The 12,139-nt window shown below is 42.6% G+C and overlaps 1 protein-coding gene across 1 annotated transcript; it reads right to left on the reverse strand.

The window, feature by feature from the left end:
• Positions 1-9,305: 9,305 nt before the first annotated feature.
• MC2R (melanocortin 2 receptor) lies at positions 9,306-10,847 on the reverse strand. Its single transcript, XM_005587281.4, has one exon. The coding sequence runs from the start codon at positions 10,729-10,731 to the stop codon at positions 9,823-9,825; it is 909 nt and encodes a 302-aa protein (XP_005587338.1). The 5' UTR covers positions 10,732-10,847; the 3' UTR covers positions 9,306-9,822.
• Between the last annotated feature and the right edge of the window lie 1,292 nt (positions 10,848-12,139).

Raw genomic sequence — 12,139 nt, forward strand, 5'->3', positions numbered from 1 at the left:
CTTGCTCTGTCACCCAGGCTGGAGCGCAGTGGCCGGATCTCAGCTCACTGCAAGCTCCGCCTCCCGGGTTCCCGCCATTCTCCTGCCTCAGCCTCCCGAGTAGCTGGGACTACAGGCGCCGCCACCTCGCCCGGCTAGTTTTTTTGTATTTTTTAGTAGAGACGGGGTTTCACTGTGTCAGCCAGGATGGTCTCGATCTCCTGACCTCGTGATCCGCCCGTCTCGGCCTCCCAAAGTGCTGGGATTACAGGCTTGAGCCACCGCGCTCGGCCGCCGTTTCTGTCTTTTCTACACTTCCTGCTTGCTGATTACCTTTCCCAAACCACCAATCTCCCCAAGAGAAAGACTCACGCCATCTCACAGCCTTTCCCAGGGCCTTGCCAGGTGATCTGCCCACTAATTTGCCCATCAAACCCATTCCAAACGATAATGGAGGAAGGGCTGAGTGGGTGATCCCTCTTAGGTAACATAGATTACACATTTGCAAAGCAACATGAAATACCAAAATCCAAAGAAGAACAAATAGGAACATTTGTAAGGATACTTCACCAATCTCAGAAATCTTGGGACTGTGCAGTAGTTTCAGTAACTACTCAGACTGAAGGCCAGTCAAGAGCTAATTCTCAAGAAGTAATCACTGTTAGCCTCTTAATGTGATACACTCGTGAGTCTTCAAAAACCTTCTCCTGGCTGGGCACGGTGGCTCAGGCCTGTAATCCCAGCACTTTGGGAGGCCAAGGTGGGCACATCACTTGAGGTCAGGAGTTCAAGATCAACCAGGCCAGCACAGTGAAATCCCATCCCTACTAAAAATACAAAAACTAGCTGGGCGTGGTGCCATGCACCTGTAATGCCAGCTACTCTGGAGCCTGAGGCAGGAGAATTGCTTGAACCTGAGAGGCAGAGGTTGCAGTGAGACAAGATTGTACTACTGCACTCCAGCCCGGGCGACAGAGCAAGACTCCGTCTGAAACAAAACAAAACAACACCTTCTCCTCAGGTCTATTGTATCTTTATTTTCCTGTGTATTAATTACGTCTCCAAATCAGGGTGATTATCAACGGGAAATCATGGAGGAGGTTCATATTCAAGAAGTGCATGCAAATTGTGTGCGTGCACATATTTTGGGGGAAGGGTAGATAGGTATCTTCAGATTCTGAAATTGGATCAGTGACTCACAAAAGGCTGAGCAATCCTGTGATTGCTCTGTATGAAGTGGTAAAGTATTTGAAGAGATATTGTGAAAGTTAAGATGCAATGCATACTACAAACCTTAGGATAAACACAGGAAAGAATTTAAAAGGTAAAATTAATGACAATATTTACAAAAAATGAAATAAAAATACTTATTTGAAACAAAGCAGAAAGGGAAGGGGAGAAGAATAGATGGAATAGAAAATAACTAGCAATATAGTAGATTCTAATTCAACCGTATTAACATTTACTTGTTATGTAAATATTTAAATGTAAGTAATCTAAATAATCCAATGTCTAGAGAAGCAAGCCTCAAATATATGATTTAAATATCAAGACATAGATAGGCTAAAACTAAAGTGATGAAAAAGATACTCTATGAGACACTAATCAGTAATTGGAGTGGCTATATTAATGTTAGAAAGTAGACATCAAAACAAGGAATAGTACCAAGGATAAAGAGGGACATTACACAACGATGAAAGGGTCAAGTCATCAGGAAGACACAGTAATTCTAAGTGTGTACACACCTAACAACAGACTTTCAAAAGCCAGAAGCGAAATCTGACAGGGCTGGAAGGATAGATAGAAAAGATGCAAAATTAATTGTTGGTGGGAATGTAAATTAGGACAGACACTATGGAAACCAGTATGGAGGCTCCTCAAAAACTAAAAATAGTTGCACCATATGATCCAGCAATCCCACTGCTGGGTATAGATCCAAAAGGAGGGAAATCAGTATATCCGAGAGATACCTGCAGTCTCATGTTTACTGCAGGACTATTCACAATAGTCAAGATGGAATCAGCCTAAGCGTCCATGGGTAGATGAATGGGTGAATAAAATGTGGTACATATACATGATGGAATATTATTCAGCCACAAAAAAAGAACGAATTCCTGTCCTTTGCAGCAACATGGATAGAACTGGCACAGAAAGACAAATATTGCATGTTCTCACTCATATGTGGGAGCTTACAAAAATTGAACTCATGGAGACAGAGAGTAGGATGATGGTTATCAGAGGCTGAGAAGGGTAGTGGAGAGCATAAAGTGGAGATGGTTAATACGTACAAAAGTAGAGTTGGAAAGAACAAGATCTAGTATTCAGTAGCACAGTAGGGAAACTATAGTTAATAATTTCTTGTATATTTTAAAATTACTAAAGGAGTGGAATTGGAATGCTCTTTGTGTTAGGAGCCTAACACAAAGTAATGATCAATGCTTGAGGTGATGGATATCCTAATTACCCTGATTTGATCATTACACAATGATCAAAACATCACATGCACCCTATAGATATATACAACTATTATTTACCCACAATCATTAAAAATAAGAAAAACTTTAAGAAGGAAAACAAACGTGCAGAATAATACTTGGAGACATAAACATTCCTCTGAGCAATTGATAGGATTAAAGCTGAGGACTTCTGTAAAATCTCAGACTTTGTTGAAAAAAAAATCTGCATTTCCCTCAGGAAATGAAGCCAGTAATCGAACTGGGTGGAATACTCATTCACTGGTACTTCTGAGAGTCACCGAATCTCTGTGGTGTTTACAGTTTTCAGTAGAGGTGAAACCAGTAAGACACCCTTGGCTACAACTCCTGAGCATTGGGGATCAGGCTTCCTTTTTGCCATTATAGTGGTGATTTTTCTCAGTATTACTGTTGTAGTATTAGCTAACTTCAAAGCAAAATCAAGAAAAATATGGTTTTCACTATTATGCTAGTATAATGAAAAATCTGACACAGAGAGCTTTTAAAAAATCTAATCAAATCCAAAGAATACAATAATACATTGTTAAAGACAAAAGAGATATGAGAGAATCTGATTATATGTGGTCTCCTTTATCACATTTCATACTTTAAAAAGGTATAGGGAAGAAGAAAAAATTAAAATAAACATTCCTGAGGCTTTCTCTGGATAGGCAGAAAACACATTTTCTGTTTTCCCTTCTACCTACAGGATGCCAGTCCTAGCAGCTGAGTCCTCCCAAGGAGCTCTACCTGGACAGGTTAAAGCAAAACTTTAAATAAAGTTGCAGACTTTATAACCATAACTGTGTTCAACCTAGACATGTTTGTGTACATATTCAGGGAGACACTAGCTGACTGGTGGATTCACATTTTATATTCTTAAGGTTACTCAAAATCCTCTACCATTAAATAAATAATTGTGCATAGAGAAATCAGCAAAATTCTCTTTAATTTGGAGAAAGAAATTAAAACTTTGCACCTAATCTTTTTACTGAAGAATGGTGCCTCCCTTTGCCTCTGGGCTTGTGTCTATTCCAACCTCTAGAATATGGCAGAAGCAGTGCGGTTTCCCTTCTGAGGCTAAGTTCTCAGCCCGTCTTTTCACTCTGTATAGTCCCCTTGCATGATCTCATCAAGTCTTTGATTTCATTTCTACCTATATCTGAAGACACCAAACCACATATCTCCAACCCCAGCTTTTCCACTGGATTCATTCTTGAATACACGAGCATGGAATTGGCATTCTCCCCAAAGCTCCATAAATATAGTCGGCCTCAATGAAATCCATAGACTTCCCAGGCTTGCTCTTCCTCCTCTGTTCCTCTGTATGTGAAGAAATCCCTGCCCCACCATCTTTCTAATTATCCAGAACTCCTCTTCCTCACCACTCCCCCCACCCCCTACATAACCCACCAGGCACCAGTTGCTACTGACTCTGCCCTCTCTCTCGAACGCGTCCACTTCTCTGTGCTCCGCCACCACCATCTAGCCCAAGACATCACTAACTCTCAACCAGAACACACCAAGAGCCCTCTACGTGGCATCCCCAGCTTCCCTTGAGTTTCCTCCTCGCTGAATTAGCCAGCGACATCCTCAGGAAATGCACATCTAATCATATCATTTTTGTTTTTAAACCCTTCGAAATTCCCTGTGCTTATAGAATTAACATACAAGATCCTTAACATGACACATGGCTAGGGAGAGCGGTCTCCTCTCCAGCTTCAGCTCTTGGCACTCCTGCCTGGCAGCCGACATCTGCACCACTGGACTGCTTATCTTCTGCATGGCGCATTTCTATGTGTTTGCTCCTCTATCACTTCCGCCTGAAATGCACTTCCCTCCACTCTCTGTCACCTACCTTCTCTGGAAGATTTAGTTCAGGCGCCTTCCTATCCAGGAAGCTTTTCCTAATCCTTAATGTCCTCCAATTAGGGTTATGATCCATCTGTTTAGTGCTCCCATCATCCCTAGGGATGAATAGCTCTATCCCTCTCATTAGACTTGGAGTTCCTCAAGGACAAGTACTTATCTCTTTCACTGGTGCTTGATAAGTGGCAGACGCTAGGTGAATGTTTGATGACTAAAGTGATAAGAAAAGCATATTTTGATGACTAAAGTGATAAGAAAAGCGTATTTGGGGGAACAATGAAATATCACGTAATCTATAAGAAGAATCAAATGATAGTTTTCTACCACTGGCACTTAATATAGATATTTTGTGGTCTATAAAACTCTCAGTAGTCACAATTAAGAGTGAGTCATAGCATTTCTAAATGTAACTTATACAATGATTTTCTAATGTGAATAGCCAAAATCACTTCATTTTACTTACTTGTAATTAGAAATCATTTTGTAGTATATGCCAGAGTGCTACTAACAACAAAAAATATAGCTTGCTTTTTTATAATATTGATCTCTAAGCAATACTTCTTATGTTTACTTGAAGGTATCACAAATAACAATGGTCTATTGATGGGGACTGTGTGCTGAGTATTGTGCTAAGTGCTTACACTGTTATTTTATTTAGATGTAGCATATTGGATGTATTAACTCATTTAGAGAAAAGGAATTTGAGGCTAACAGAAGTTAAATTACACATCAAAAATTACTGGAACTAGTAGGTAGCAGAACCTGGACATGAATGCAAATCTATCTGACTGCTTGTCTGTAAGCCAATGAAATATGTGAATCTTCCTGAAAACGTCATAACTTCAATATAATTTAATTAATAAGTAATTAAAAAAACCCAAACAGTTCTATCTAGAATGAGAATACATGGCATATTTAAAATACATCTTCAAAATCCTTTTTTTATATGACTATAATAAAATTTAAAAGTGTTGAAAAAAATGAAAAGCATTAAATGAAATTATTAAATAATGTTAAGAAGCCATAATCCTGATGCTCACTGACAGCCATATGTTGTTACTTAATCTGCCTTGATTCTGAGAAATTCAGAGAAATCCCAGCACCTCTCAAAGGACAAATATGGCAGCTCTTACCCTCACATCCTAAAGGTCTCCCTACAGACTTCGCATTTTCATTAATATGTTCCTTGAAAAGCCAGGTCTCAGGATAGAGGCAAGGAAATTATCTGCCTTTAAATTACACACTATGGAATCTTTGGTGGTTTATGGAACAGACTTGCTTGTTTGGAAGTTAAGAACATAATCTCTAAGGTTCCTAATAATCCTGTGATTCTATAAACCTAAATGTTTTAGTTGAAAACCTAGAGTGTCATGGTCACTGAAGATCAAAAGGGACCAAATTTAAGCTGGGCACAGTGGCTCAAGCCTGTAATACCAGAGCTTTGGGAGGCCGAGGTAGGAGGACTGATTGAGCCCTGGAGTCTGAGGCTGCAGTGAGCTGTGATGGCACCATGGCACTCCAGCCTGGGTGACAGAGTAAGACCCTGTCTTTAAAAAAAAAAAAAAAAAAAAAAGGGAGAGACAGAAACCAATTTTGAGCAGATATTTGATAAAGAAAACCAGAATTTTCAATCATGAAAAACTGAGGACAGGGTCTCACTTTCGTATGTTAAGTCTGATAGTTCCTCACGCATGTTTTAAGAGACATTCAGGAATAAGCTGAAGAATCAGACATCAATGAGAGTGAAGAGCGGGCCAGTGAAGAGACCTTCAAACTTCGTATTCAGAGATCCCATGACTATGTTTCATTTCAGCTTAATTTAGCTTAATTCATTCAGCTTAATTCTTACAAAGAGAAGCAATTATATCTTCTATATTGTATTCTGGCATTTGCATCTTCCCCACTAACTGTTTCTTGGTTTACTTTTTGCTGCAACAGGTGGACCGGAAATAACATCCCTGTTTAGGTAAGAGAGACAGGGACAGTGCTTTGAGATTATGTTAACAGTGGGACTTAATTACTGAATATCAAGCAGCAAGATCAGTAGAGGCGGAAATTAATTTCCTGGCGGCTTATTTTCACCACCAATCTTAAGTGTGGCTATGAACTAAACAAACTTTATGCACCCGCCAAAAAACTTGGTTTTAAAAATGTGCTTTCAAGTAAGTTTGTGCTGGATTACATTTTGTAGCAGCGAAATAGTAAATGATAATTTTTGAAGCTATGAGAATCTTGGTAGAGCAAAGAGATGATTGGTTCATGTTAGCAGTGGGGTGTTTAGGTCAAAATGCAAAGATGATTGTAAACCAGGACCGTAAGTACGAAGCAATGCAATGTTTTCTCGGGCAACATTTTTATCCTATTTGAGAATTACTACCCCCCGCTGGGGAGTGACAGGTGCCATAGCAGAGAGGCAGACGGCGATGAGGACTGAGCTGGCCACGTCCCTCCTGCCTGCTTTCCTACCAGGAAAGGAGACTTTTCGTTTCCTTCAAACCACAGTGAATCAGTGCCCCTTGCAGAGGCCCAGGCAACCGCACAAGCAGGAATGCAGCTCTAACCCATGCTCTTCTCGCCATAGCTCAACACACGTGTGACTGCAGGGGCAGATGCGGTGTTGGCTGAACTTCTCTTGTCTGTCCATGATCGGATGGGGAAATGAGGAGAGTAAGAGGAAACATCCTTCCTTTTTATTAGACAGGGCTCAGAATTACTGTCAGCTTGAGTCCACATCCTGCACATTTTCAGCTATCTGCTCCAAGGCTAGGTCATCAATAAAGTGAACATTCACAGTATCCACACAGCAGTTTAAAAACTGGGTAATTTGATAAAAGAATTAAGTCCTCATGGGAAAAGTCTGAACCTTGTTGGTCTTCCTTACACAAATATGTGCAGTTTGGTGGTGCTTTCATTTGGAATTCTATATGAAGTTAGAGGTAGAAAATCTTAGTTTTCTCAATAACTCTGAGCCCTGAAGCTTCTGTTCTGATGGGAATATAGCAGAAGACCTAGAACTGAAAATGTCTAGAATTGAAAGTTCTCTGAATTAGCACTCAGACTTCATTTTTGTTTTATACATGATTAGACTAACCACCTTCATTTTGTTTCTTAGATTAAATGTATCAAATCGAAGGCAGTGAAGTTTCTCCGTGATTTTCCTTCTGACAACAGTCACATGCACAGCAGAGAGCAAGAGCAAAGCTGTTGACAAAGGCAGAATTTCTAGGCAGAGCAGTTTGGGACTATTTATGACAGAGATTAAGTGGCATTGCTTACCTTTGTGGTGTCACAGAGCAGTGCAGCATCAAAGAAAGGTTACCTCTTATTGAGAATATGCACTTTAATCACATAAAATATGCTATACATTACTTTTCAATGGTAGAAATAACAGTTTTAAAAATTAGTTCTAGGGTTGTGCTTTAGATTTCATGGAAAATTAACTTATGTATATCTCATATATTAATAAACACAGGTTAGTATTAGAGTAACATAGTCCATTTTGCAGGGGAAGGATCAAATAGGGAAGGATTTCCACAGAACAGAGGACAAGCAGGTGCACGTCTCACCTCCGTCTGTGGCACAGGCCATGCGGCAGTGTGCCTGCCACTGTCCTCACTTGACTCCAGCTGCCTCCTTTGCTTCTGAAGTTCTTGTCCTTGCCACGTCTAATATCAAACCCATCACCAAACGGTTGGTCCTGCGTGTGGCTGTCTTCTCCCCTCAGCAGCTCTGGGAAACTCTCCTGAGGGCAAAGCGTTGCCTCTTCTGGAAGATACCATCCACCCTGTAGACCCTGAGCCTGGTGTCCTCTGAAGCCCTACTGCTGTCCTCTGTCCCTTTCACCTTTCACCCCCTTCAGGTCACCCTCCAACTTAGCGGGGACTTACAATCAGAATGTGCTTCTCCTTTAAGCTGATTCTTAGCTATTAAAAATGAATGAACTCGCAAATTATGTTTCTTTCATTCCTACTGGGGTTGCCAGTCTACCATAGCTGGCGTCTTGGCTGGTGGGAGGCTGACACTTCCCAGCGACCGGGTCTGCTTTCACAGGCGTCTGCAGAAGGAGGTGGTCTCGCTTCCCTCCGGTCTTCGGCTCGGGGCTCTGATAACAGCACTGTCGCTTGAAGTCTTGTTTTGGTTTTGGTTTTCCCCATAGTCCAAAAGCATGGGGAAAATACACACACACACACACACACACACACACACACACACACACACACACACACTCTCTCTCTCTCTCTCTCTCTCTCTCTTTCTTAAAATACACATTGGGGCTCTTTCCTTGTACTTCTACATTTGAACAAACACACGTCGTTTGGTTATAGCTTCTTCAAATAGTGGCAATTTTCATCTGGCCCTTATGTATTCCCACATAGGAACTAAATGGATTAAATTTTCATTTCTTCCTTTGAAATGTAGGCTCATAAAGCATGAGGAAATGTAACAGGAAAGGGTTTTAAGGCCAGCGGGATACTGAGTGACAAAGAAGACTAACAGAGAAGGTTCATTTGTTATTGGAAACTCGAAGCTGGTTACTTGACATTTATAGTTTATACTCAGCCCACTTTCAGAAACTGAGGTGGCTTCACTACATCAGGCTAACAGGGAGAAGGAGGAAGGCGGAGACTCCACATGGCTGTGGGAGACAGACAAATCCAGCTGCAGCAATGTATTCCTCCCAATGTATTACTGACTTACAAAGACCCTGCAGCTTCTGCCTGGAGTTGCATGCCCAGGCACTTTAGCTTCTGGAAATTGGCTGCAATGGCCTCCACCCCAGAGCTGGCGTGCTAGATGTCCACAGGAAAGCAAGCCTTTGCCGGGCGCAGTGGCTCAAGCCTGTAATCCCAGCACTTTGGGAGGCCGAGACGGGCGGATCACGAGGTCAGGAGATCGAGACCATCCTGGCTAACACGGTGAAACCCCGTCTCTACTAAAAAAATACAAAAAACTAGCCGGGCGAGGTGGCGGCGCCTGTAGTCCCAGCTACTCAGGAGGCTGAGGCAGGAGAATGGTCTAAACCCGGGAGGCGGAGCTTGCAGTGAGCTGAGATCCGGCCACTGCACCCCAGCCTGGGCGACAGAGCAAGACTCTGTCTCAAAAAAAAAAAAAAAAAAAAAAAAAAAAAAAAAAAGGAAAGCAAGCCTTTGCCTTAGCCCAAAGCCCTTGAGTTTTTGTTGCCGTTTTTATTAGGTTGGTGCAAAAGTAATTGCAATTTTTGGTCATTGAAAGTAACGGCAAAAACCTTAATTACTTTTGCACCAACCTAATACTTTGTATTCTATCCTTCTTGTACTACATTGTTTTATCTCTCCAGTTACAAAGTTAAAAAGTCGCCCCTACAGTAAGACTGTTCACATAGAACCTAGCTATCAGAAGCACTAGCTGGTGGGATCATCCTTGCCCCATTAGGGAAGGAAGGCCAGTCAGGAGCGCTGGCATTTGTTGGAATGTTACATTATTCTGTCACTTGGCAACGTTATTCCCATGGATTCTAAACTCAGGGATCAGTCCTGCTAGCAGTACTGCTGCAGAAGACCATCTTTGTGAACGCGTCCCTGAGCTCTGGGCTCCGGAAGGCGTATATGAAGGGGTCAATGACGGCATTGCACATGATCAACATGCCGTTCACCTGGAAGAGGGACATGTAGCAGGCGCAGTAGGGGTTACTTGGGCAGAATGTCATTAAGAGGACATGAAGGACAAAGGGGGCCCAGCAGAAGATGAAGACCCCGAGCAGGATGGTCAGTGTGATGGCCCCTTTCATGTTGGTTCTGGGGAGGGTGGAGATCTTCCTGGTGTGGGAGCGAGCCAGCAGGAACATGTGCACGTAGAGGCACAGGATGAAGACCAGCATCAGCGGGAACAGCGACGTGAAGGTGATCACTGTGGGCACATGATGGGAGAAGATCACCATGGTGATGCCACTCGCTGTGCAGAACGTCCAGATGACCGCAAGCACCACCACAGTGCGGCGCATGGTCACGATGCTGTGGTACCGCAGTGCGTGGAAGATGGTGATGTAGCGGTCGGCGGCAATCACAGACAGGCTGAAGATGGACCCGAGCAGGGAGAGGACAAACAGGGAGTCGATGATGTCATCAGCTGTGGTTTCGAAACTGCCACGCGGCTTGAGATAGCCCATGTTTCTCAATATGATCAGGATATTTTCCAAGATCTTATATAGGCTGCCCAGCATATCAGATATGGCCAAGCTACAGATGAAAAAGTACATGGGTGCCTGGAGATTCTTATTCTTGAACACAGCCAGCAGGACGATCAGATTCTCCAAAACTCCAACAATGGAAATTGTGAAGAATATCTCTTCCGGCAAAACCACACGAGGACAGTCGGAATTATTTCTTGCTGTGTCATTGAAGTTTTCATACGAGTTGATAATGTGCTTCATTGCTCCTGCTTGTGGTTAAGGCAGTGATGTTACTTGGACTTGACTTCATGGAAAACTTGATTGATTCTTCAGGATCTTTTCTTCCTTGTAGCACTTGCTGGAGATCTATGTTAAAATCTCCAAATCACCTAAAAGAGGGTACACAGAAATATTAGTTGCAAAGTACACTAGAAAATAAAAACCAGCCACACTCGCTTAAGGAAACTCTATTCCCTCCATAAAATACAAAGAAATCAGTATATTAGAAAGAGCCTGCACACGTATGTTTATTGCAGCACTAGTGACAATAGCAAAGATATGGAATCAACCAAAGTGTTCATCAATGGGTGAATGGATAAAGAAAATGTGGTTCATATACACCAGCTATAAAAAAGAATAAAGTCATGTCTTTTGCAGCAACATGGATGGAAATGGAGGTCATTATCAAAGTGAAATAACTCAGAAACAGAAAGTCAAATACTGCATGTTCTCACTTATCTGTGGGAGCTAAATAATGCATACACGTGGATGTAGAGTGTGGAATGGACATTGGAGACTCGGAAGGGTGGGAGGGGGTAGGTGATGAGAAATTACCTCATGGGTAGCATGTATGTTATTCAGATGATGGACACACTAAAAGCTCAGGCTTCACCACTACACAGTATATCCATGTAACAAAATGGCACTTTTGTACCCCTTACATTTATAAAAATATATATATAAAGTGTTGTAATTTAGGTAAAATAGTATACTGGGCCCTCATCTTAAGCACTTTGTGAGAAACAGCATTAGTGGAATTTTGAGCCGAGAGATGACAGCAAAGATTATTCTTTGCCGGGCCACTTTGCCCCCCATCCTTCTCGTGAACACACGTGGATGTGGGATGAACAGATGAATAGCAATGGTGCCCTTGATGAGCAAAGAGGTAAAGCAAGGAAAGGTCCACGTGGGAACTGGAGAGCCCACAGCTGCCTTCTCCGACGGGGAGGCGGTGACCGGGCTCGGCGGACTCAGGAGATGTTTAGGTCCATCCTTCTCACTGCTCCTCTCCCTGGGTCACTGCCTGACACCACAGCCTGTGGGATAATGGCAAAGGTGCCCATGTATCATTCCCACAGATGACTATGGAATGCACATCAGCACTTGTGTTTCAAAGGGGGAGCTCCTGGACTGGCATTTCTGGAGACTTATTTTTGGTGTCTCTGGGGGGAAAGTGGACTGGGCAGTGCAGCAGTGGGGAAAGCCAGCACCACGTGGCGAGGAAAAGACACTTCCCGGGCAGGACAGATTTGAGAGCACAACCTGTGATCCGAAGTCCACGGGGAGCCCCTCACAGCCTCACTCTACCGACTCGTCTGGAAAGGAACCAATTCCCTTGGAAAGGATTGGGTCAGAGGTCAAGTGTTCAGAAGGAGGTTTGTGGGTTTGG

This window comes from Macaca fascicularis, chromosome 18, assembly GCF_037993035.2.
Source record: "Macaca fascicularis isolate 582-1 chromosome 18, T2T-MFA8v1.1".
Classification (NCBI taxonomy): Eukaryota; Metazoa; Chordata; class Mammalia; order Primates; family Cercopithecidae; genus Macaca; species Macaca fascicularis.

Excerpts from the sequence above, each read along its gene's own strand:
- MC2R (XM_005587281.4), bottom strand. The coding sequence starts at position 10,731 with ATGAAGCACATTATCAACTCGTATGAAAACTTCAATGACACAGCAAGA.